The sequence below is a fragment of the Branchiostoma lanceolatum genome, chromosome 2 (genome assembly GCF_035083965.1).
Source record: "Branchiostoma lanceolatum isolate klBraLanc5 chromosome 2, klBraLanc5.hap2, whole genome shotgun sequence".
In the NCBI taxonomy this organism is placed as follows: Eukaryota; Metazoa; Chordata; class Leptocardii; order Amphioxiformes; family Branchiostomatidae; genus Branchiostoma; species Branchiostoma lanceolatum.
In genome coordinates this window covers 12,730,805-12,757,783 of record NC_089723.1, presented here as the reverse complement: position 1 = coordinate 12,757,783, position 26,979 = coordinate 12,730,805, and the positions used below count along the sequence as shown (strand labels likewise).

Genomic DNA, 26,979 nt, shown 5'->3' with positions numbered 1-26,979 from the left:
ACAGTTATGTTTTGTTATGAACACTTTTTGTTGAAAAAATTGAATAAGGTCAAAGGTTATCTGCGGTCGCCAGTGGAATGCTTTGGCAGAGCGAAAATTGAAAACTCGACAAAGATGACGGAATTGAGCTACCAGGCGCTGAAAACTGCGAATCAAGCCAGAGAGGCTGTAAGTATAGATTTTAAGGATTAGGTAACAAATGATGATGAGTATCTTATCGAAGCAAGGATGTTTCCAAGCCAGGAAACCGTTTGTTGTCAACAGTTATGGGAGGGGGGCAGGGCACTGATGTAGGGTTGCCATGGTTTTGACGCCAAAACGTAAAAGTTATAGATGGGTTCAAACTTCAAAATCTGCGCTACGATTTTTCACGCAACAGTGTTTACCTGCAATTAATAGAGTTGAATCAGTTTTGATATTTGATGTTTTTTTTCAGTTGTCCAAGAGTGTTTTTCATTTCTTTATTTTGAAAATAGTTATAATTGCCGCTAGATATTTTATTGCATACCGGTTGTAAGGTTAAGGCCACAAGTTTTATCATTTTCCATTACCATAATAAACTTTTCTGCAACAAAAATACATAATCATTTTGTAATTTGCCTGGTCACAAAAATGATTTGTAAGTTGAAATCATTTGCTTTAAAATTTGGGATGTCGGACGATTCGGACCATTGCTCAGTACTGTGGTCAACTCTGCCCCCAACACTAGCCGTGGCGACTGTTTCAGGGCTTACTTTTACTTACTGTCTTGTACATGTATGTATATAGCCCATGTTATACAAGACAGCAAGTAAAAGTAAGCCCTGTAACAGTCGCCATGGCTACCCCCAATGCCTAACGAATATAGCTTAACAAGTTGTCTAATATTGTCTAATAGTTTATAGTATAGACAAGGAAATAAACTGGTGCTGTTCTTAAGTCAGCAAATTTAACAGAAGAACAAGAAGTTACTAGTATTGCACGGATGTTTTTTGCTGTTTCAAATTTAACTTTGTCAGGTGTATATCATAGGGGTGTTAGAAGGCAAGTTGACCAAGGTGTTGGGCTGAGATTTTCATATTTAATTTGCCATGGTCCGAGTTGGTAATCATGGTCTAGGGCGTCCTGATTCCCAAAATTTACTGTTGTTGCTTAAATTATTCATGTTACATTGTATGTTTTGTCTTCTTCTTCTGTCTCTTCTACTTTCAAATTGATAATATTGGTATTAGTTGATAACAAAAGCTGTATTCACTAGGATTTACAGTGAAAACAGGTTATAACAACAAAGTCATAATGGTTTTCAATTTTGCATTTTGAAAGCTTTTATCTTTGAGTAAGAGGATTTAGTGGGTAAAAGCAGGAGACCCACAGTGATGACATACAAATGTGGACTAAATACACATTGCTGTATTTTCTGCTTCCAAACACCGTATCAACAATGTATTCTACTATCACAGGTATGACAGACAAATGTGGACCAAATAGTTTCTGTTATTGTGTCAGGAATTCCTCTAATGTGTTGCTGGGAAGCCTGATAAGTAATGTCATGCCCCATGTGTAGGATGGCATGTTGATTATTTGGTTACTTAGGCCACGCCAATTTTTTTTGCTGCTTCTTGGAATAGCCTGTCCTATTTTTCCCATTTTGAAAAAAAAAATTGGGTCGCTATTCCCATTCACAAATTTTTAGTCATGATTTAACTGAACAGATAGTAGAATTGGGAGTAAAGATTTGTGAATGGGAATAGCGACCAAAATTCTTTTTTTTTGAATGGGAAAAACTGGACAGGCTATTCCAAGAAGCAACAAAGAAAATTGGCGTGGCCTAAAACTAAAATACAAGAAGTCTTTAGTGACCACCTATTAAGGTGACCCCACCATATTTTGGGGGTCCCCTGATCAATGAGTGGTCTTCTTAGGCCGTTTTGAGTCTTTGACTGTAAATTACCAGATTGCAAAATATTTGCAATTCAGTCATTTTTCTTGTTAATTGAAAAAATAAACAAACTGCAAGTCACAAAATTTGCAGGTTACAGGTGGTTATTTTGAGTCCTGATTACTAGTAAAATCGTTCTTTATTCGGAAATATCAATGCTACTGTACAGTTTTGGTATACTAGTGTACCCTAACCAATAGGTAACCCTACACTGTGTCTAAATACAGCCTATGTAACATTAGAAGGCAGTGCCTGCTTCAGAAAGGCTGCTGCTATTGTGTCCATTCTTTGCCTCAAGCACAAAGTGCCTCCTGGTTATTGTTTGGTCCAGTAGAGCTGAATGTTTGATAAAGTATTTAAGGTTGACTCTAACAACAAAATGTTCCACAGGTTTTACTTCTTTACAGTTACTGTTGTGTTGTTGCCGTGTTATAGTTACAGTTTCATTGAAAGATGTTATTATTTTATCAGTGTTTGAGACAGCCATATTCCATATTGTACTATTATAGATTAGTCTAGTAATAACTTTGGTTTGAGTATTATCATGTATTGCCAGATTATGATTGACATTAAGTGATTAACTTCTCTTAGCTTGTTCATATCAAATATACTATATCATAATTTATATAGGATAACACTTTCAATATTAGAGTGAAGTTACCTTTTCATTCATGAGTTATGTTGTATTCAATACATTCAGTTTTTGGCAGAAATGTATGCATTAGTTGAGAATGAGACTGGGCAAAGCCAATATACAAAGCAGAACTATTGTATCATTGTCAAAGTCAGCCGTTAAGTTCTCAATATCACTGCAGAAAAGAAATGTTACAGTTTTGATTGAAGTATATTAAGTTACCTTCCATGCAGGCATGTCCATATACTATTAGCCATTATATATCAGAGATTTGCATCAATATCAATTTTTTTATCATGTTCATTTTCTTCCTTTTGAATACACATGTTTGAAAACATGACATTGTATTGGATAGATTTATATCATAGCTAAATCCCACATTTTTACACTGAGTTAGACAAGCCTACAATGTAAATGACTCCATCTCAATTTCTGCCTAATGTTTATATAAAACAAGAAGTGGTCATTTTTCGAGGTTGGCTATTGTTCCGGTATTTACCCTTCTACATTTTCAGTATCTTTTATATGCCTTGTAGCCAGTTTGACACGTATTCTCCACAGCGTACCCTAGATACAACATGTACGCTATGTACGGTCCTACAGCTGGGAGGTGTTCGGTTGCCACGGAGTTCCCAGTGTTTATCATAATTAGCTTAACTCTTGCTACAACCTTTGTCTACGCAAGGTGGCTTTAATCACGGTGGACAAACATTCCGTGATCCAAGACAGCGTACCTTTTGTTTGCAAATAAGCAGCACGAATGATAACGTAAGGAATGACAGGTCCGCCTGCTGCAAGACTTGGATCAACGAAGGACCTTTTGCAGAGCAAATTAGATTTACATGTTTAAAGCTGCAGACGCTCTGGAAGAGGATCTAACAATGCCAAGTATGTTAGCTGCCTATAGACTAAAGCAGCTGAAAGAACAGGTGATTCTAGTGTGATAACTAATCTTATTACATTTAGCCCTTAAAGCCAGTAGTAACCATTGTAAAAGTTAGTTACTAGTACCGCAGTGTGTTACATTTCGCTATAGTCTAGAATCCATTTCTTATACATTTTTGATTACCTGTATAGAAATATCACCTAACTTTTACTACTTTGTATTCACATTTTACTTTGTTTAACAATATGTACATAGTACTTAACATGTTTTTTAGTACAAGTAAATGGACAAAGCTTCAGGCTTTTTTCAGTTCTTACCATTCTGATATGTATGGAGAAGAATATCAATTGTTTATATTTAGTAGTACATTTTTGTAACTGTTGTATAATGTACAATGTAGTGCTATAAATGCAACTTGTGATATCCTCATGTACATGACTTTTAGTAAATGTATTGTATATCATGATGTGTACGTAAGTTTTAACATGTATTGTGGGTATTGGTAGGTATTATATGATATCATTGTTATGTTTTTGCTGATTCAACCTCATTGGAACTGGAAGATTAATTTTTAATCCTTTTTTTCTGCTGACCTGCACCTGCATCATTCCAGAGCTGGTGTTATTTGAAAATTTGCACAAGTTTAGCATAAACAAACTTTAATTTGCTTTGAAGATGTTCCTTGTAATACAGTTTCGGACTGCTACTGACTGCAGGTGCAACTCTTAGTGCAGCTGGTGCAGGTAGACATTAGAAACACCTGCACAGCTGCAGTTTTATCTGCACTGCATGTAAACAGGATATGCAGGTGGATTCGAATTTCAGGCCAAGGGTTTGCTTAAATCTGATAATAGTAATGATAATGGTTTATTGGTCAGAAATTACCCGTGCAATGGCAGCCAGTGCTGAATTTCTGCAGGGTTTACAATCACATAATATACAACAGATACATATTTGCTTCACACTTGCACTTTGTGGGACTGTAGCAAGGATCTGGGAGGCTGCCATAATACGACCTTCCCCAACCAAAGTCAAGTACCCATTCACACCTGGGTGGAGTGAGGAAAGTCATGTAATATCAAGGGCACAACATCGGGGCATAGCAGTGGTTTTGAACCTGGGACCAAATCTGTTTACAGTGTTGATAAGATACCACCCCTCATACAAAAAACATGTACAATTATTATTATAATAGTACCTATTGTGTGTAATGTATCTTTTTCACACTTGTGATTTGATATCGTTTCAGGATGAACAGAGAGTGGAGTCAAGAAGAAAAAACCTACTTATGCTCATTCTGCATTATCTGAATACTGAAGGGTAAGAGATCCATATTTATCTTTTGAATTAGATAATTTCTATTATTCAACTATCTTCCTGTTGTGTTGTATCGGATAAAGCAGTGTGATATAAGTGACAGTAGGAACACTGGGTCACATGTACATCATGTAAGTGGTCCCAAATGAATGTACATTGTATTGTATGCTGTAGACAATGTAATAATCGTTTGAATTATTCAGATTATCATACCAAATAAATGCCACCATACACATAATTAGTTTTCTGTTTATTCTTATTGTTGCTTTTCATGTCCCCCTGCACTAATAATTGATATTTGTTTTGAGACATTAGAAAAAAACTCTTTGCTGATTTCCATTTTAGTGGAAAAGCATGTTTTTAGTAGCAAATAATAATAAGGAGTTTAATTCTGTTTACTAGTATGTACTAGACTAGTACATTTTGTACATTGATATCCGTGGTAATTTGGACCTGTAAGGAAAAGTTTTGTGTAGTATCATATACGGTGAAACCTCAGACGCAGGCAACCACCTGGCACAGACCTCCAGTAACAAGCCACACGAAAACATAGTTAACCCCACCCTGTCCTCGGCAACCATTTCCCTCGGTCCAGGGCTCGAAATACTGGGTGAATGTGCACCTGTGTGCACCCAAATATGGAGCTGTGCACCTAATTTTTGACAGTGGGTGCACCAGTGCACCTAGATATTTTTGTACCCTTTAGGGTAAAGGTTCTATTGTACACTAGCATATAGAATATTTTTGAAATGTAACTTATGTGTAAGTATCATTAAAGCAATATAATCTTTTGTTGTACAAATGTACTTTATTTGATGTATTGTTTGGTTGAAATTTGAAATCTGGATAGAATTAATTTGTGCAGATTGAAGTTCGTAAGAGAGGCAGTAGAGTCAAACTTTTGTTTTGTTGACATTCAACTTTATTTTATGTGGTGCACCCAAATTGTTTTCTGTGCGCCAGTGCACCTATTTCCAAAAAAAAAAAATTGTGCCCTGCCTCGGTCTCTTGAGTGGTTGCTGAATCCAGGTTTGACTGTACTAATATTACCCCAAACTGTACCTAACATTATATAACAATCATTATTGTCTTTCTCCAGGTATTTAGAATCAGTCAAGTCGCTGGAACATGAAACTAACCTGAGTCTTAGGAAGTTTGAGGTGTGTGACAACATTGACCTGGAGACTATACTACAGGAATACGAGTCTTACTTCTACATTAAGTTCCAGAAGTATCCAAAGATCACCAAGAAACTTGCTTCCAGTGGTGAGTGATGTTTTGGAAATCTGATTTCTGCATCCTGTATGGGTACAAATCTGGGGACATGGAATATTATTTTCAGTACCAATATGTATAGCGAGTCTACATTCAATAGCATTCCGAGTACAGACTTTTTACAATGCCACAGTGGTAAGGAAGCTCTCTGCTTTTCCATACAAATCAAATTTTTGGATACAGAAAACAGATCGAAAGGTTTGAGCCCAGTTCAACGTTTTGCAATTGGATGGGGACATGAAGCTGGTGACCCTGTGGGGAGTTTCATGTGTTATAGACTCAGGCATCAGACCTCTGCACATGAAAGAACCCATCACACTTATCAAGAATAGTAGGCAAGGCCTGTTGTGTGAGTTGTGCTCAAGACAGCATTGCAAAACTTAGGTTATTGAGGAATCATTATCATGGTTTACTCCAGTCCGCAATTTACAAGAATCAGGACTTTCAAAGTTGGGAGAGTAAGAAATATGAGTCACTAGTCTAATGTACAAATCTTATAAGACTTAGTGTATTGCCCATTTTGAGATACCGGCCATAAGAATAATTCAATGTGTACTGTGAATCTCTAATGTACATAAAAGATCCCAGTTTTTGATCTTGATTCTAATAAAAAGTTTTTCATCCAGTCTGTTGCTTAAATGGCATTTGGTGTGAAAGCTTTGATTGACAACATTTGCATGCAAATGAAAAGAGAGTCAACAGTTGCATACTCGTATATAAAGGCTGACTGCGACAGTCCATTGCAAGTTTGTATTGTTAATCCATGTAATTGATTGCCACAAAAAGCAAGCTTTCAAAGGCATCCAATGTGGTTTGTTTAAGATTATATTGTTTGTGTCAGTAGCACGTCGTGAAAGATTGGATAACCTCTGAAGTAATCTCCAGTCTTTTGTTATTCACAGTTGGATTTGGAAAACATTATTGGATTTGGAAAACATCCTTTTCAGGGTGACACCAATGATTTCCAGAAAAAGTCACGTAAAACTGAAATTGTCACAGAGGTTTATATTTTTGCAGTGATTATAATTGCACCACAGAATTGTTTGAACCTCAAACTTAAAATGCAGCCAAAACCTCCTTTTTTCATAATGAGAGTCCCTGTGAATGTTGATAAATTCACAGTAATAAACGTTATTGATTGTCTTTATTTTGCAGCTGATAGTGCAAATTCCAGAGTAGGCAGAGGGGGAAAGTTAAGGAGGTAAGTCTACTATCAGTGTGTTTTTTAAAAGTTCTTTTCTACTCTGAAAACGTTTTCTTACCAAATTGTGAATGTTCTCTCATCTTATACATGAATGACATACCCCCATCTTGACTTTCAAAATGAAAAGCTGAGCTCTCTCTATTTTTTTAAGCTATTCATAAAATAGATTTCCTCACTCTGTTTGAAAGTTGTAATTGGTATGTATACTATTAGTAAGAATTTTATGATGGTTGGTATGAATCATATATGTTCGGAAGTTGAACTTCATAACTCTAGTGTCATCAGTAGGCACTACAGTAACAGTTCTGTAGTAGAACGTGATGAACAAGTTTTCACCTCCACAGGTCACAAAAACTGCTGTCAACACGTTCAATTGTTGGCAGAAATGATGTACCCTCTCTTTGTGTCAGCAAGCAGTTTTTGTGATCTGCAAACTCATTCATTGTATTATATTGTATCTCTTTAACTGTGATATTCATCATTGACCTAAAGATCTAATTAACAATGCAGATGATAGAAAAGTTTGGGTGAGTTCTGTTAATATCGTTTTGTTTTGAGGGTGGTAGCTAGACTAACGGTGGTGGTGACACTATTCTCATTTCACCCATCCCCCAATAGATCAGGCAGCACTGTGTCCCTTCCCAGAATACCTCTGGACAGAGATAACGCGGAGGATAGTGGGAAGAAAGAGGCGGCCTCGCCCAAAAGGAGCAAGCCCAGCTCTGGCACCAGGAAACCTCCAGCCGCTGCAAACAAGAAGGGTTTTGCCAAAGACTCCAAACAGGTCTGCTACAGTTTTGGACAAAACTGTTTGTGATGGTTTTAAGTTCGCGGTGAAACAGTCGCTGCGAAAACCGCAAACATAAAACTACCGCGAACATTTCTGCATTTACAGTATGCAGACTGTGTTATGCTTATAGGTCACATTTCCAATCCGGGGCCCGGTCGGGCAGCTTGCGGGAACGAAAAATATGATACAAAAGACAACAAAAGACAAAGAACTTTAGAAATTACTCCTAACTACAAATTGTGTATTGTCTTGATATGCTTTTTTTTATTTTTCGTTTTCGCCGACACCCCAGCCGGGCCCTGGCTTGGAAATGTAAACTAAGCATTACCCATAATGCCAGCAGGCCATGAAATCTGTGAAAAGGTTTCATGAAGTGACCAAATTGACCAGTTTTCTGTTTGACTTACCCCAGCAGGATTCTACGGTGGGAGACTCCACAGACCTGGGTCTGACAGTGTCCGCTGCTCCGACTTCCAATGGTACAATAGGGTCAGACAAGGAGAAACCACACCATGAACATGGCAGGGTGGGTATTTGTTGCAGTCTATTCTTTTCAATGTCTTCATGCGTAGCGTGCGTAAGCCCAGTGGTTAGCAATCTTGCCTCTCAGGAACAAGAAGCCGATTCCGGCTGTGTCGCTCACCCGACATCCACGCTACCGGAAAGCGTCGCAGTCATTAGGACGGGACGTTAAGTCGTGGTCCAATGTCCATTGTGCTTGTCAAAAAGAGCTAGTGAAATTTTCCCAGTACAATGAACCTGTAAATACTGTACATAGCATCTGTCTTCTCTGTTATGACCAGTGGAAGATTAGCTCTTCAGTGAACTAAAAACTGGATCGAGATCACTTTCCTTTTTTTTCATCAACATACGGTACAACGTACGAATAAAGAAAAAGATGGCAGATGTAAATGTGCACATATGTAATGCTTGTTGTTATTCTTCACAGAAACAAGTTATTGACATGCGGTCTATGCTTCAAGATGCTATTAAAGGGGCCTCCAGAGAGATCAACATGAACAGCTATGATTCTTCTTCAGTAAGTCTTACTTAACATCAACATCAAAGTCATTGTCACTTGAGTATCAAACAGTTTCTGTAATATGATTTTGGAATTAGATATGATTGTTTCACGCGAGTCATAGACCACACCAATTTGATTCATGGGTTCTTGGATTTTTTTTCAAGAAAATGCCCAGTGGCAGGTCGGAAAAAGAAAAAAGAAACCCAAATGCTACCAATGTGTCAGGAGCCACAAAGTCAACAATCCAAGCTGGTTAATGTTTCAAAAAGTGAATTTTCAACTTAATGTGCGTCAATATATGGAAAAACTGAAACATCCAGATAGACAATCCTTGACTGTTTGTGAAAAAAGGAAATAGCACCTGGGTTTATAGTTTATATCCTGAAAGTTACCATTATCAATGTCATTTTTTCAACATAAAATCAGAATAAATTGTAGCAGCAAATCAAGGAACCGAGTAATAAGTTTGGTCAGGGCTAACGTAATATAGAACATCTAAAGATGAACAGTTTTGAACATCTGAATATACGTTGTAACTTAAAAGGACACTTTGTTTTTCAGGACCGTCTGTTGAAACCACTAGGAGGCTATGTAGGGTATAATAGTGAATGGAGAGAACTGGCACAGACTATCAGTAGGGTATGTACATGAGGATATACAATAATACACGATCAATACATACACATAGAATGTACCTGTCCTTAGTGCTGAATACTATCCATCCATTCATACATATATACATACAGAACAGACCTGTCCTTGTTGTTGAATACACCCACCCATCCATCCATCCATATGTGAGAGAAACATCTAAACATTTTATGGACATAAACAGTTAACCTTTTACTCTAGATGACCTCTGATCTCCGAACACATCTATTTTATTTCATGTATGTAGTAATGTATTAATGCATGTGATCAAATGACTCAACGATGTTACATTGGATTGTAAGGCTGATTTTCATTGATTGTTAGTAGCATTATATTCAAACTAGTGATGTGTAAATTTCCATTGCCTATGTATTTGTCTGTCCATAACTGTCAACTCTCTAATATCAGCTACACTGCCTCCAGGGACAGTGTAATGTATTGTAACATTTGACAATGAATATAGATGAAACAGACCTGTCCTTGGTGCTGAACACTATTCATTTATACTGAACAAACCTGTCCTTGGTGCTGAACACTATCCATTCATACTGAACAGACCTGTCCTTGGTGCTGAGCACTATTCATTCATACAGAACAGATCTATTATTGGTGCTGAACACTATCCATTAAAACTGAACAGACCTGTCCTTGGTGCTGAACACTATCCATTCATACAGAACAGATCTGTCCTTGGTGCTGAACACTGTCCATTCATACAGAACAGACCTGTCCTTGGTGCTGAACACTATCCATTCATACAGAACAGACCTATCCTTGGTGCTGAACAGGATCCATTCATACAGAACAGACCTATCCTTGGTGCTGAACACTATCCATTCATACAGAACAGACCTGTCCTTGGTGCTAAACACTATCCATTCATACAGAACAGATCTGTCCTTGGTGCTGAACACTGTCCATTCATACAGAACAGACCTGTCCTTGGTGCTGAACACTATCCATTCATACAGAACAGACCTATCCTTGGTGCTGAACAGGATCCATTCATACAGAACAGACCTATCCTTGGTGCTGAACACTATCCATTCATACAGAACAGACCTGTCCTTGGTGCTAAACACTATCCATTCATACAGAACAGATCTGTCCTTGGTGCTGAACACTATCCATTCATACAGAACAGATCTGTCCTTGGTGCTGAACACTATCCATTCATCCAAAACAGACTTGCCGTTGGTGTTGAATACTGCCCATACACACAATACAGACTTTTCCCTGGTGCTAAAGTCAAAGATACTTTGAATTCAGAAAGCTAATATTTTTGTAGTTTGGTATTCAAGCAGTTAAGATATCTCAAAACAAAAGAGATATTTGTGAATGATTTTGGTTGTCACATTTGCAGGACATTTACCTCAACAACCCCGATGTGAGATGGGATGACATCATTGGCCTGGATGCTGCTAAAAGACTGGTAAAAGAGTCAGTGGTGTATCCTATCAAGGTATGGCATATCTGTCATCACATTCTTGTCAGCTGACTAGTTGACATTACTTTCATATATATTTAAAGCATTATCACTGCTTAACTTACACAGTATGATTTACTGTAATTTCATATTTCAGATCTATGAACTTTTTTGCTTTATGTTACATATCATTGGAATGATGCTACTTCTTAACCTTTAGCACACTGAAGTATTCATTTGGCACTCCATTCTCTATTGGTTACAGTAAGGCAGCAGGGAGAAGGTTAATAGTATAAATCCTCCATTGTGAAATGAATGTGGAAATATCAGCAGGGCTCGAAATAGTGGGTGCATGTGCACCCAGTGCACCCAAAATTGGAGCTGTGCACCTAATTTTTGACTGTGGGTGCACTGGTGCACCTATATATTTTTGTAGCCTATAGGGTTAAGGTACTATTGTACACTAGTATACAGAATATTCTTGAAATGTAAGTATAAAAACAGCATGATAACTTTTTGCTGTACTTTATTTAATGTATTATTTGTTTGAAATTTTGAAGTTAGCTATAGAATTACAGATTGAAGTTCTTAAGAAAGGCAGCAGTGTCAAACTTTGTAATTATGTTCTGAAGAACATTCAACTTTATTTTATCTGGTGCACCCAAAATTCTTTCTGTGCACCCAATTTTTTGAGTTGGGTGCACCAGTGCACCTATTCCCAAAGATGAAATTTGAGCCTTGATCAGTCCCTGTATAAACAAGGATTTCTTACACATTGCTGTTTACTGATGATAAACTCTCTGCTATATTACAGTACCCAAAATTGTTTACTGGTATCCTGTCCCCATGGAAAGGATTATTATTATATGGACCACCAGGTGAGCTGCAAGGAATCTTTTTCAATGTTGATGACTTTTGTTTGTTTGATAAGATAATTTAAGACGATGCTTGGGTCATGATAGGAAAGACCATTATTTTTTTACAACCATTGAGGTCAAGGGACAAGTTTATATCTAAGGCAATTCTTTTGTACTAGATCAAATGGCAATAGTTTGTAATAAAATCAAAGTTGACAGATTATAACAAGACCGATGTTTAAATGCAGATATGTAAGGATATCAGTTTGTTGTTTGTCATTTTACTAATGCTATTAGAAATTAGATGGTAATAAAAGTTGGCACATATTATCATGGCCACTATCATTTTTTTTTACCATGACATTTTCTTCTTGTGTGTTTGTGGTGTTCTAAGCTCTAAACTGTTGAGAATGTTTAAGTTTTATTAGTGTTTCATACCCCAACTGCTGAAACAATAACTATTGGAATAAAAGACTTACTAAATATAACTGTGTGTCCTTGCAGGTACTGGTAAGACGTTGCTGGCCAAAGCTGTGGCCACAGAGTGCAATACAACATTCTTCAACATCTCAGCATCTAGTATTGTCAGCAAGTGGAGGGGGGACTCCGAGAAACTAGTTAGAGTAAGTAGTCCAGTGGTTAGCGTTCTTGCCCCTGGAACTAGAAAACCCGGGTTCGATCCTGGCTCCATCGTTCACCCGATATGCATGTTACGAGAAAGGGTCGCAGTCCATTGGGCAGAACGTTAAGCCGTGGTTCCGCTGTTCATTGTGCTTGTCGAAGAGAGCTAGGGGAATTTCCGTTGTACAATGAACCTGTAAATACTGTATATAGCGTCTGTCTTCTCTGTCACGACCAGTGGAAGATTAGCTCATCTGTTCATTGAGTTCATTTGAGCTTAACTGGTTCGGGATCACTTTCCTTTTTTTACCATTTTTGGGTGTCACAATTTTTTTTAATATCAGTGATCAACTTGGCATTTATCCGTCAGTATCTTTACCGATATTCTACCATGTACAATATTCTGCAACTTGAGAAATATTCCTGGTGGTATTGACAGTGGAGAACTGAACTCACGAAAACAAAATGCAGTAACTTATTATACTCTGTTACTGTGTATTGTTTCAACCACAAACTAAAAAGACAGTGAACAAGCAAGTCGCTTCCCCTGCTACCATGGAACTAACTCCCCACCAACTTAGATCAATTTACAATAGTGTGACTAAAACCCATGGCCAGTGGACAACAGTTGTGTCTAACCTTTATAAACATGTTGCATGTAGTTGTGTTAGATTCTGTTTGCCCCTTGGTCCATTACAAGATATGATGATTAAAATATGATGAATGGCAAAATACAGTCAATGTGATTCCTTTACACAAAATTCAAACATCCAATACACATAGTTTACATGTTTTTGAATCAGTATGTTTATTTTATAGGAGAATTAGAATGATGTAATTTTCTTATACAGCTACATGTATTCCTAATTTGGGGAATTGAATTGCATATACTGGTACGAGTCTTCATGTACCATGTGTGATTCTCCACAGGTACTGTTTGAGCTGGCCAGGTTTCATGCACCCTCTACAATATTCCTGGACGAACTGGAGTCAGTCATGGGACAGAGAGGATCGGGTCCTTCTGGGTAAGTACTGTACTTAGCTTTTAGTAAACAGTTACTGTAAATGCAGAAGTATTTGCGAGCATTTAATTTCACAGTAGGGAGAAAATGGAATTTTTGCAGTGGTTTTGAGTTCGCTTTGAAACAACAGTAGCGATACAGTCATACAATGGAACGACTTTTCACGGTGGCTTTAAGTTTGCGGTATGGTTCACCGCGAAAACTGGCATGGGAACATAAAACCACCGTGAACATTTCTGCATTCAAAGTATTATAATATTTCTGGAATGGAGTCACTCTTTATGACAAATGCAATGTAGTTTTCATTTTCCAATCGGTAATTCAGTAACCACAAGTACATTTGTACCTTCTGCAGTTCGGAACACTTATTTTGAAACAGCATATTTTTGTGTATTTGATTGTATTAGCAATAACTTCATAAACAAGATATAGAACTCTGAATAGATTCGGGGTCATTTGGGAAAAAATGTGAAAAGATGTACTAGGGTTGATTGATTCAAAAGCAAATACAGTCAAACCTGCCTAGGCGACCACCTTTTCAACGCGACCACCTGGCCATGGCGACCGCTTTTTCTCGGTCCCGAAAATTTTCCCCATAGGCACAAGCATTAAGCTGCCTGCCCAAGGCGACCACCCGTCCAACGCGACCGCGACCGCCACGAATTGGGACCGCACAGAGCACAATCCCTGCCCATGGCGGTCGCCTAATTTTCAAGCGTGTGGTGACATCAGATCATTTTGCTGTCGGATTTCACGGAAATGTTTTCAAGACTTTAAAGGACAAAAATAAGATCAAAAATATATGGAATAGCAATGTTATACCATCGATTCCTCCATGAAGTGTTTTAATAAAACGTTCCCCCTATAAACATTGTAAAGACAATTCCTACCTGGCCGAAGAAACTCTACTCTACTCTACTCTACTCTACTGTTGTGCCTATCGTAATCTTATAGTTTAACGTGAACTCAGTTCCGTTTAAACTCAACTTTCAAAACGAATACGTAGTGCATGGCGTCAAAAAGTCAGATTTCACAGAAATTACTATCTATTTCTTGTATTTTCAACAAAAATGTGTCTGTATCTTGCTAAATTCCGCCGAAAAATGACTTCGCGGCGGGCAAAACATCAGGCGAGAAATGTTGTTCCTTGGTCCTGACGCCATCTTGGATTTCGGGCGGCCAGGATTTGGCGTACCGCTGACCTTTGTAAAACACGATGATTTTGTGTATGAACATTTACGAATACTCTAGTTATTGGTGAATTAAAAATAAAATCAAAATTCTTATTTTCTTTTTATTTCCATGAATCTCACAAACCTTTATTGGACGCTGTGCGTTCTGCTGCACTGACTTACCCTTCGATGCGGTGGCACAGAGCTTCGCGGGGCGGCGCGACGAAATCACACCGTTAACGCGTTCCGTTTTCATCTTTAGTTGTCAGATCGAATTTTTTTTTACCCTTTCATCCAGCGGTCGGCGACCCAAAAAAGGCTGGGACCAGCAGGCGTTTTTTAGGGATCTGTCTTAGGCCTTAAAACTTCGATGATGTGCGTGTGTGTGTGTACTATTCAATGTAGCGTGTGAATGCGGGAGGGCGCTGCGAGATCATCGAGGCAACCATCGTTTTGTAGTCAAAATTATGACGAAAATTTGTACACGATGTAGCGGTATACAATTATTACATCGATAACGGAAAATGTAATTTTTGTAGGATCTTTCTGTCAATGAGAATTGAACCTGGTGAGGGTCATGCTGTCTAAATTCACATAATTTTTTCATCATTTACGTACTGTATTTGAAAACCTCGACCTGGAAACATGTGAGTGGAATCCTCTTCATGGCGACCACCTGTCCATCGCGACCGTTTTTGCTCGGTCCGCCGGGTGGTCGCCTTGGGCAGGTTTGACTGTAATGTATTTCTGACAAATCACTATCACTATGTGTTTGGTTATGGAGCTGATACTTTCAGTTACTGTGACATTTGCAAATACAATGACATTGAATAATGTCATCCAAAACATTCAAAAGTAAGCTTTTGAGTTTATCAGTTGTAGACTTATTTCTCAGCAGAAATTGTTTATCTAGATGACAAAAATTTGTTGACCAATAATGTATGAGGGGATGTCCTTGTGGTGTAGTGGTCTGCCCTTCTGTTACTTACCACACCTGGTTCTGATTACTTGGAACCAGAAGGCCCGAGTTCAACTCCCGGGTAGCACACGTCTGGACAAGACGCGCATTGAGTCATACCAAAGACTTCTTAAAAATGGTACATACTTATGAAACGGTATGGAAGTTAAACACACTCCACTGCCAGTGGACTAGCCCCCTGCTACAGTGATTGCACCACAGTGTGACCCAGGGCTATGAAACGGGGATGGGCACCGCCCTATACACCTTATGGTGTGGGAGGATTTTAAATGTACATGTGTGATATGACTTCAGAAACGAGCACGAGGGAAGCCGTCGGATGAAGACCGAGCTGCTAGTACAGATGGACGGGCTGGCCAAGTCTGATGATCTCGTCTTTCTACTGGCTGCCTCCAACTTACCTTGGTTGGTTCTGTTATACTGCAATTCTTGTTTCTTTCTTTCACTGTAACTTTATGTTCACTGTTTTCACGGTACCGTGAACCTATCATCACCATGAAAACCTGTTGTAATTATTTATGATTCCTTCACACATCCGTTCTGTAAATCACTTGTCGCCACTGTGAAGTTAAAGTTCATTCACTAAGTATTATTGTTGTTTTCTGTCAGAGGAATACATGTACATTGTACTCTTAACATTTTGTCCACATCTACTGCACAAGTATACCCCCACCTTCTTGTCGATGTTGATCATCTTTTGTTTTTATGTGTTTCTTTGAATCAATGTACAATGTATATTTACCTCTTACATGTATGTATCATAGTATCTGTCTATATCACTTTCAATCAACTGTGAACTCAATGACCCTCATTTGTCTGAATTGCTGTCATGTTTATTCATGTTGCAGGGAGCTTGACCATGCCATGTTGAGAAGGCTGGAGAAGCGTATCCTGGTGGATCTGCCCACCAAGGAGGCCAGACGTGCCATGGTCCAGTTCCACCTGCCCAGAACTATCAACCAGGGCACGGGAGTGGAGATCACCACGGACCTGGACTACGAACATTTAGCCGAGGTAAGGATACTAGTAGAGAGTTTTCATTCACTTTTCATGTCAATCAAGCAAGCTGGTGTGACTACCATTTGACCCTATTTGCATCTTATTGGATTGTAGCTCGCACAGCATCTCTTAATCTTATTGCCAAGTTTGTAAGTATTCTTCTGGTGCTTTGAGGTGTCGATTTGCAACATCTGGTTAACATTCAACAAGTGGTTATTGGAGAGGATCAGACTGAAGATCTTTTGGTGTCCGCAAACCCTTCGGCTATGACCCACTGAAATGCTGTAAGGGATGCCAACATAGCGGCAGACTCAGCAATAACGCGGCACAAAAACACTTTATAGACGAGTTTGCATCTTCTGAAAGAATCAAAATTCTTGCCTCACTGTATTCATGGGTTGAGCGCGAGGACCAATATGATAGTGAATAAATTAACAACGGAGATACAATTTAAAGTTTCGTAGGTTTTTCGTTTTTTTTTTTAAACTTAGGTGTTTTGTTTGGTACTCCTTAGTCTGTTATCAACATTTTAATTCCTTCTTATACCCTTTTTCACTTTTATGTCTCCATTGGATCACAGCAATCTAATTTGTTGGTTCTCGGATTTTTTGAAAATTTGCTTAAGTGGAAAAACGTGTTGTAAAGAAAGCCAGAGGACCAGTTTTATGGATCGAATACAGTGACATTCAAGTTCTCCTTCCTACCCTCTGCTTTTATGTTGTATGCTTGCTATATTGTCATTTTAAAAAGTCCGATAACCAAGGAATTAAATTGGTGTGGCCTTGAATGGTGTCTTCTCACAATGAATCTTGTATTTGTCCTAGTGTATGGAGGGATACTCAGGGGCTGATATCCGGCTGGTGTGTAAGGAAGCTGCCATGATGAAAGTCAGAAAAGTGTTTGATGTGTTGGAGAACCATGGACAAGGTACTACTAGAATTGATAACACTTTTTCCAGGGATGTAACAAAGTGTCATGGTATGGTTTTTTGCAATGGTAGTTTGGTATGTTGGCACTGTGATGAGCCACCAGCTCTCACCATGTAGAAAATACAGTCAAACCTGTCTATAGCGGTCACTCAAGGGACTGGCCAAAACTGGCCGCTAAGGACAGGTGGCCGCTATGGAGAAAATGTTGATTAATTGACCACGAGTGACACATGTTTTCAGTACCCACTGAGATACATTTATTCACCGTACAGTACACATGTAAACAGGTAAGGCACATTTTAGAAGTTCGATTGTTGTTCTTTTACTTCTACTTAGTTAAGAACAAAATACATGTTGCTCAGTTGTCACTTACTGTTCGTTTTCGACTGTTTTCAAACATAAAATCGTGGCGACAATTTTCCTCTTGATGCGTTGGTTCGGTTCCCGCGTGGCTTGTGTTGATCAGCATCTACCATTATGCTAATAGGGTACTCAGAAGAAGGTTGCTCTTTTGAGGGCTTTTTGTCTTTTCAGAAAATTGCAACAGCCCAAATTTCACATCATAGTAATATCATCCACATTCATTTTGAAGCTTTTGGTTTAGTAATTATCCTCAGTGATACTTTGCAGCAAAATAAATTTAGTATATTATACCTCCGTAACAGTGGTGTCTTCCGTTGACCTTTATGCTGCTACCAATCCAGTTTGCGTGAAACACGTTTTGAGCACAATTTGAATGAATTCCCGGTGAAAACGGAAATTGGGCCGGCATTCAAACATTTCGCGAACTTATCCCATCAGGTACATGTGTGGGTTGTATTTTCCAAAAAGCTGCCGTAATATTTGTCCAGTCGAAATGCACAGAGATGGTCAATTTTACCTCGATGTACAAACGCTTGCCACGTGAAGAAAATTATTCTTGACTTCGCGTCAAACCATGGATTTTCTAACAAAGATAAAACATTCTGGTTTTCTTTATTATGATCCTATCCAGTTGAGTCCACATAAATTTGATAACTGCGTGAAAAAATGAAGATTTTGAACCCGGCGTGCGGTGGCGATGCGGCTTCTACCGGCGCGCCGTGACCGTTATCGGCAGTGTTACTGTACTCGCGGGCCCGAAAATCGTCTGGCCGCGACCGCGTTGGACAGGTGGCCGCTATAGCCTAATTCTTAATGCTTATGTCAATGGGAAAAATCCAAGGGACCGACAAAAAGTGACCACTATGGGCAGGTGGCCGCTATGCAAAGGTGACCGCTAATACAGGTTTGACTGTAGATCGTAATACTTATTAGTGCCAAAGTTTTAAAAAAAGGTAAGCAAAAGCTAGATTCTAAGACATTTGACGGGTGACTGGTGAATCCTTGGAACTCTTGACAAAAATGTTGTTCTGCCAAGAAAAGCATCATATTATCATAAGACCCGACTGTTTGGATGTTTTCTTACATCAGTCCCTTTGTAACTGCATACTAGTATGTAAACCTGATTTCTGAATATTGTGAACTTGTACTTTCATGTACAATTTGATGTTTTGGTACTGGGTTATCATTCTGACATACCATTGATGTTGTACCCTTAGGTAGGACACTTAACACAACTTTCCTCACTCCACCCATAGCAGGTCTAAAAATAGGTACCTGACTTTGGTTAGGGAGGTAAAAGGCGGTCAAAGGAGAGGATCATGTACTAGATACAGTGGACAGCAACCCACAACCCATACGGCCTCAAAAAGGCTATGGGACTACCTTTACCTTTTACTGCCATGTAATTCTGATTAAATCTTTTTTCTCCTTACAGGCGACCACCTCCCAGATTTGAAGATAGACCCCATCCTGACATCAGACGTGAAGCTGGCCCTGGTTCACACCAAGCCGTCTGCACGGACACTTAAAGACAAGTACGCTGCCTGGCAGAAAGAGTACGAATCTGTATGATTGGTTCATCACAGCATCTGATTAGCTTAAGGACAAGAGCAGATGTACTAAGCTATGATCACTATCATGGTTATGTCTGATGTATCGGATGGGAACATTACTGATTGCAATGTTGTGTCATCTTCCAGCTATGCATGTCACATAAGACAATTTTGCGTGTTCATCCTCAATATCTGCAGATCACAAAACTTGTTCCATCACAGAGGAAATATGTAATTTAAGTTAGAATTTGACTGGATCAGATACATATAAATGTGTGTAGGTTAGGGCAAAATACATTCAATTTTGTTCAAACGCCTTCAAATGTTGGCGGAAAGTACGTACATCCCCTGTCATGATCAGATATTAGTTTTTTTGTAATCCACAGAAGTGTGAACTATTGATGGTAAACTCTTTGAGCAATGCTCTCCTCCGCCATTTTTCTGGCTATTTGACTGACTGGAACAAAATTCTTGGCAGTGCTTTTTATATTTTCAGTGCAGAATAGGCTGGATGGTGCCGTCCATATAATAACAGATAACATATATCATAACAGATATGTCACCTTTTCTAGTGTTGCTTTATGTATGTGTGGTTTTATTAGAAAGAGATGTTGTGTCTAGCCTGGTATCTATCCTGTCCTAGCTCAAGTCTGCTCCTCTGATCGCTTCCCTAGCAAACAGTCTAGCGGTAACAGAGAATGAATATCTGCATAAAATATCTTCGAGAACACTGATTGGTTACATGCTCTATTGTTACTGATTGGGTACATGGTTACATGGTTACATATATAGTCCCAGCCGATGGCCGATAGATAGATAAACATGGTCTTACATGTATGTAACATCATGGCAACGGCGATCAAACATGCATTTGGAAGTGCAACTCGATTTACACTGCTTCTGAGAAATATCTAATACCTTAGATAATAATGACATAAGGACCAAACATTGAATGAGGGCAAGTGACAGACTATTTGGCAGGGATTCGCGATCAGAGCAGGTTACCAGAGAAAGAATAAGATGGCCACCAGGCTAGTTGTTGCCATTACATGGGATACAAAGTCACTGAATGTGACTAAACAATGCTGCTACAAATATATTGTTAACTGGTGTCCTTAGCTAGCTCTCAAAAAGAAGTTTTGTTTTCGATTCAGTCTATTTTCTCAAATGCTGTTCTTTAGGTTTAAGTCCCACTGAAAGCGACTTGTATGTATTCAGTTGGAAAAATGTATAGCTTTATTGAAGTTATGAAAAAGTAAGATAGAAAGTGCATGTTAGCAGAAAGTGCATTGCACGGGTCAGGTCAATTTCACTGTGAAGAAGAGCTAAGAAGCAAGAAAAGTGTATACTTGCTACGTTGATGAAAGTTAGACATCCAGGTAGTAAGATACGCCAAAAATAGTTACTCAAGCAACTGGATAAAATTTTGAAACAGTCAGACCTTTCAGCAGCATCCACTGTCTTTCGTCAGTGACTAACGATAGGACTGAGAACACCAGATTTTATACCAAAACTCTGAATAGGTATGTTAATGAGGTTATGTACAACCCGGCCCTCAATAGGAAAGGGGGTCTACGCGTTGAACTTTCAGGCACTTTGGATAATGTACTGCCCACCACCCACCACCCACCACCCGCGGACGAACAACATTTAGTTACTGTACTAAAATCAACAGTAGCTAATTGAACTATTGGCACAAAACTTTGTCTTGAATTAATCTTCTTTTAAAGACTACTTCAAGACATCCTAAATTGTCTTAACCTCATTAACATACCTATTCAGAGTTTTGGTATAAAACCTGGTGTTCTCAGTCCTATCGTTAGTCACTGACGAAAGACAGTGGATGCTGTCTGAAACATCTGACTGTTTCAAAATTTTATCCATTTAATTATTTTTGGTGTATACTTGCTATATTGTTCTGCTGGATATGATAATTGCTTTTTCATTATATTTGAAATTGGTATGTGTACAAATGTATATGTTTAAAAGATGTATCATTTAAATAGTGAGACGTTCTATGTGGATAAACTTTTATAAGGCCACTGGGATTCGGATTTCATTCAGTAAATTTGGGGATTGTCGTACAGTCTGAAATGTTAATGGCAGCTTATGTCACAAGAAGTGCCTTCTACACTTGAAAAAAAGAGATATCATCTCTCACCATGGTTTCATCTCATACTATTTACCATTGTTAAATGTAATAAGTTAATGGTTGTTTAAGACTGAGGTGGATGTCCTGTCATAATAATTTTACTAAAAGTCTTTTATATCTTGAGGACAAAAAAGGAAAGTATTCTTAAGCCACATTGAAGTCTTTCCACTAGACTAAGTGTGAATTTTGCTGTATACTGACCCCTTGATGTGGGCTTTTACTTGAACCTTTTACATACCAGATTTCTGACAGAGCATATGACAATCTTTGTTGGTCAATAAGAGCAATTTTCTTTGCAAGATTGTTATTGTATAAAAATATGAGACCTCTGGCTGAGCCAGACCATGGTACATGTACATTGATTGAGTTTTCACAGTTTTCATCCATTAAATAGGGCATAACTTGTGTATGCTCAACACAATCACTTTTCTGATTTTCATTTCTACAGCATGTGAAAAATCTTACGACGCTGGAAAAACTTTAAACGTTGTACGGTTCTTGTCAATAGCTGATTTTACCTTCGATTCACTAGCGATCATCGTGAAATCTACGGGGTATAGTATCGCAGGTGCATTGTATGTGACCGGAACTTTCGACAAAGATGCACACAATAAAATGCAAATTACTGTCACAGTAATTATTGATTTGTTAACTGTAACTTAATTTTAGCTGATTTAACTGTCACTAGTCAACAGCTAAAATTTCATCATCGCTAATATTTGATCACTAATATTTAAGCCAGCAATGTTTGTTCCAACCGTTAGAATTAAGTGCCGTGACCTACTCGATTTTCCCCCAACCACTATATTTCCTGCTGCTATATTAAAGTGATTTACAGTATACAAATTAGGACTAAATTTGCATAATTACTGAGAAAAATCTATTTTCTTCTGTTTTTTTCTATAAGAGGACACTAATACATGTGACATATGTAATTCATGTCAGGTGGAACATCTACAGATACCACTTATGCAAATAGGGACCTATGGTTCATGTGAAAGTGCCATAATTCCATTGTGGTAAATGGTTGGAATCACATACTTGTAACGTGTGTAAGTAAGTTAAAGGTGAACATCACTATGTATAGATTATGAAAATAAACAAGTCATTTGCATAATTCATGATAAAGTGAAAACATGGTATTCTGCCCAAAGAAATGACTTTTACACATAAAATGTAACGTTGGGTAACATAAATTCGTGGGGTACTTAAATTCGGGATTTTTCGAAAACGGGGTATTTGGGGATATGTGCTAGATGCAACATAAGTAATACCGCTAGAAATGCAAGCCTGACAGACTTACGTATTCAGAACACTGTCTAAAAAGCTTCGATAAGCATGCATTATAAGGGGACGAGGTCAAAAACTCTCCGTCCCTTATTGGAACAGTCTGAGGGCTTCGTGGGAGAATTACACAACATGGCTGTCGGCTGGTTTATAAGAAAAATGTCACATCCGCTTCCTGCTAAACACAATTATTTACAAGACAACTTATTACAATCTCTTTTGCTAACCTGCAACTGGATTCTAAGTGTGATCAATCATCAAAACTCCTCTCTGTTGCTACAACCTACGGCACGTGTATTTTCCCGCCGCCATATCATTACCCAGAATCCTGTTGTCAAGCAGACGACAAAGGTTTGTGAGGAACACTTTTTTGTCTAAATGCTGCGTGTGATAGTGGACTGAGGAAGATATTTTCCTCAAAGTTTGCTCCTAACACAACAAGGAACACATGGACATAGTAGTATTACCATTGCTACGGCATCCAGCTAACTTACCATGAATAATGTAACGCTACACGTTGCCCGATGATGACGATGGGCCGACTTTGAGTGAAGTTCTACCGACTCAACACACGGGTTGTTCCCGAACTGGCCTGATGTGTGCGGTACGGCCGTTTTTTCGTGTATTTTTTTTACTTGGACACGTCTATATCCATAGCACTCTCCTCAAGCCAAGGATGGAACGAATAGCTGCTGTATAAAATGTGATAAGCGGTAAGATATTCAAGACGAATCTTCTCTCCCGAATTAATGTGCCCCCCTGTCCGACAACACTGTCATTGTGCGTGCGGCGGACGGTAGTTTCAAGTTGAAATATTATGGTCTCAGCACGACAAGAGACAAAATCTACCATATATATGATTAGTGCAAAGATAGTACATGATACTGACAGAATTATAGAACAAAAAGATGGTTTATTGTTCTGCTAGATTGATTTCAGTCAACCATTATCGGAAAAATCCCGAATTTATGTTACCCAACGTTATATGTAACGTTAATTTTGGTAGAGAAGACCATCATTTGGAATAGTCTACGCTTACAAAAAATACAGGTATGACATATCTACGATTTACAGACTGATCACAATGCTTAGAATAGAGCGAGAAAGTAATGATAGTGCGTGTATGGGAACGTCACGGATGACAGCGGTTCATCAAGTGTGAAATATTGCTATTGCTGTAGCACCACCTTGTTCATGGATCAAAAGCGTCACCTATCAAAGTTAACAAAAACTGCAAGGGTTCGCATGAATGTGCCGCCCTGTTGAACAGTACTTTGCTGTGGACGTTCAGCATTTTAGAAATACACATGACTATACCAACGACAGACGGACTCCCGTTGGTGTGACCAGGCTAGGGGACCTACATAGTGAAAACTACACGGTAGATCCCTTATCATAGTCTCTACCAGAGTAACCGTGCCGCCTATAGGGAGAATATTTGCCAGGGGAGTTTGGCCATCGAGGGTTTCATTCGCAGGCGTAGTTCTGAATGGCATATTTGACCCTCTCTCCCTTAGCATACCATTCACTCCATTTGGCCAATTTGTACTATTTTCCCAGCCATCCATGAGGCCTGGTAAAGACTACCCTTATTACCTGAGATTCCATCCCGACCAGGGCTGTGAAATCGCTGTTTTCCGATGAGATAAAAGCACCGTTGACGGTAGCATTCGCAGTTCCATTGAGAATTGCCAGGGGACGCTCCATGAACATAAAGGTGCTATACTATCAACTAGCATAAAATCTGTTAAACACAAGTTAATACAAAGTCTGTTGCTGGGAATGGCTGGAAATACACATAAACTATACCAACGACAGTCCGTTGGTGTGACCAGGGGACCTACATAGTGAAAACTACACGGTAGATCTCTTATTACCTGAGATTCCATCCTGACCAGGGCTGTGAGATCGCGTTTGACCGAAGAGACTGAAGCGCCGTTAACGGTAGATAATTGCACTTTCACTTTGAATTGCCAGGCGACGCTATTGATCCATGAACATAAAGGTGCTATAGCAGAAGATCTGTTAAACACAGCAGTTAAGCATTCGTGTTTTTCGGCAAATACAGACAGGTTTGCTCCCAAGTGAGGAGGCAGCACTGTGGCTACATATGTGGTTTATACAGCAAACTTGATCAACTATTATCTTTATGACACCATGTTGATGTAATGACAATCAGTCAGACACATCTTGATAGGACAATGGATGAAGCATACATATATGGGTGCCATCTACAGACTAGACAGTCATAGACATGTGGGTGGGGCTATTTATGTATTTGAAGATACAACCATCAAGAAAGGGCTGACTGGAAAGACCTTCCAACAGGCTGAGTTAGTTGCACTATCCTGCCAAATTCTGAGCTACCCTTTACTAACCCCATTGTTGTCGGTTCGATCGCAGACCTCCAACTGCCAGAGTGGCATTCTTCTCACTGCTGAGAAACAGTTTTGAGACCTGGAGCATCTGCACCCAAAACTCAAAGATGTTCCTGCTAGGGACATGGATGTTGACCCGACTCAAACAAGCAGCACAGGACGCAGACACATCACCGACCTTAGTTCAGCTACTAGAGCAAAGCTTGCCATCATCTCACGGTTATAACCCTTTAGGAGGGTCTGCATGGGGGGTCCCGACAACACTAAGCTGAATTCAGAAGAACCCCCAATACGTATTACGCTAAAGTCAAGGAAGGTGAAAACGCAAAATTTGGTCGCTTCGCTACGAATTACGTGACTATGATGGCTCTCCCTAGCTTCGAACTATAAGGTCATGTTGATTTGATTACATCCGCGCACGCATCAATTTTCGTCCGTTTCCAAAACAAAATTCTGACCATACATACAAGGCAGACGCAAAATGAGATCATATATGCTGAAAACTGCAAAAAAAAGATCGGAAACGGATACTTATGTCGTAGAATGCCAACGTCAATTCCAAAGTCAAAGAATAAGATGTGAAAGAACGTTAACAAAAATGAAGAGTCTATTTTTCGGTATACCAAGCTCTTATAATGTTTCGTCATTTGTTCAACCGTTTCCCGATCACTCAGATTTCATAATGAAGGCAACTTTTTTTGGCCAAATTTTTCTTTCAATTCGCACGCTCACATCATTTTTGGGATTCCATATAATCAACTCAACCTGGCGTAACAAGAAGTAAAAAGCTGAACACAGCACGGAGACCAAGTTTATACCAAGTCTGTTGCTAGATATGGCTGTTGGTGTGTTGCAGAGATGAGTCCAGGGTGTCCGACTTCAACTGTGCCAAGCTCTGAAGTGACGATACAGTCCTTACTATCCAAGCAGAGGTTGGTGGGGAAGATTGTGACCTTTTTATCTTCCCCCCACAACGGGGCACATGATAAAAAGGTCACACCTACCAACCTCTGCTTGAAGAGTAACAGTCCTGAGGAAATCGAGCTTGTGACAACTAATTCCCGCATTTGTAATGAATAGGGTTTGTGGTGTTTGGTATCCTAGCTCCTATCTTAGCGATATATGAACTCAGAGCCAAACCAGCTGCAGTCCGATTACTATCTGTGAGCCATGCGTTTATTGCCTTCGTCGTAGGCAGAAGGGTATATTTTTGGTCGAGATTTGTGGAGTGATGGTGTTGGCGGTAAAACTCTTGATGCCATGGACGGATGTTTGTCATTTTTGGTAGGTAAGTTTCTGTTGGAGAGACAAAGGTCAAGTTCGAAGATGGGTCTTCTGGGGGGGGGGGTCCTTGGGTGCAGCAGTGGACCTTTCGTGTTTGTCAGTTTGTTGGTGGAACATTAAGCTCGAGAGAAATTAAATGGATCGTGATGAACTTTAATAGGTCGTTGGGGGTTGGGGAAACGAAAGTCAAGGTCGAAGATTGGTCTTCTGAGGGGTTTCTACGGTACTACAGTGGGCATTTGCTATCTAAATTTTGGA

General features: G+C 39.1%; 1 protein-coding gene across 4 annotated transcripts; it reads left to right on the top strand.

Moving 5' to 3' along the window:
- The first annotated feature begins 35 nt into the window (after positions 1–35).
- On the top strand, positions 36–22,193 carry LOC136427514 (katanin p60 ATPase-containing subunit A-like 2). 4 transcript variants are annotated; one of them, XM_066416472.1, is made up of 16 exons: positions 36–168; positions 4,688–4,758; positions 5,855–6,021; positions 7,186–7,231; positions 7,880–8,018; positions 8,437–8,550; positions 8,974–9,063; positions 9,610–9,687; positions 11,063–11,161; positions 11,940–12,003; positions 12,487–12,605; positions 13,534–13,628; positions 16,071–16,181; positions 16,625–16,790; positions 17,600–17,702; positions 19,503–22,193. In XM_066416472.1, exons 1-16 carry the CDS (start codon positions 115–117, stop codon positions 19,637–19,639), a joined length of 1,653 nt encoding a protein of 550 aa, XP_066272569.1. In that variant the 5' UTR covers positions 36–114; the 3' UTR covers positions 19,640–22,193. The 4 variants fall into 4 exon arrangements, with proteins under 4 accessions (XP_066272569.1, XP_066272567.1, XP_066272566.1 ...); XM_066416470.1 differs by having other exon boundaries at positions 7,853–8,018; positions 8,440–8,550; XM_066416469.1 differs by having other exon boundaries at positions 7,853–8,018.
- Positions 22,194–26,979: the final 4,786 nt, after the last annotated feature.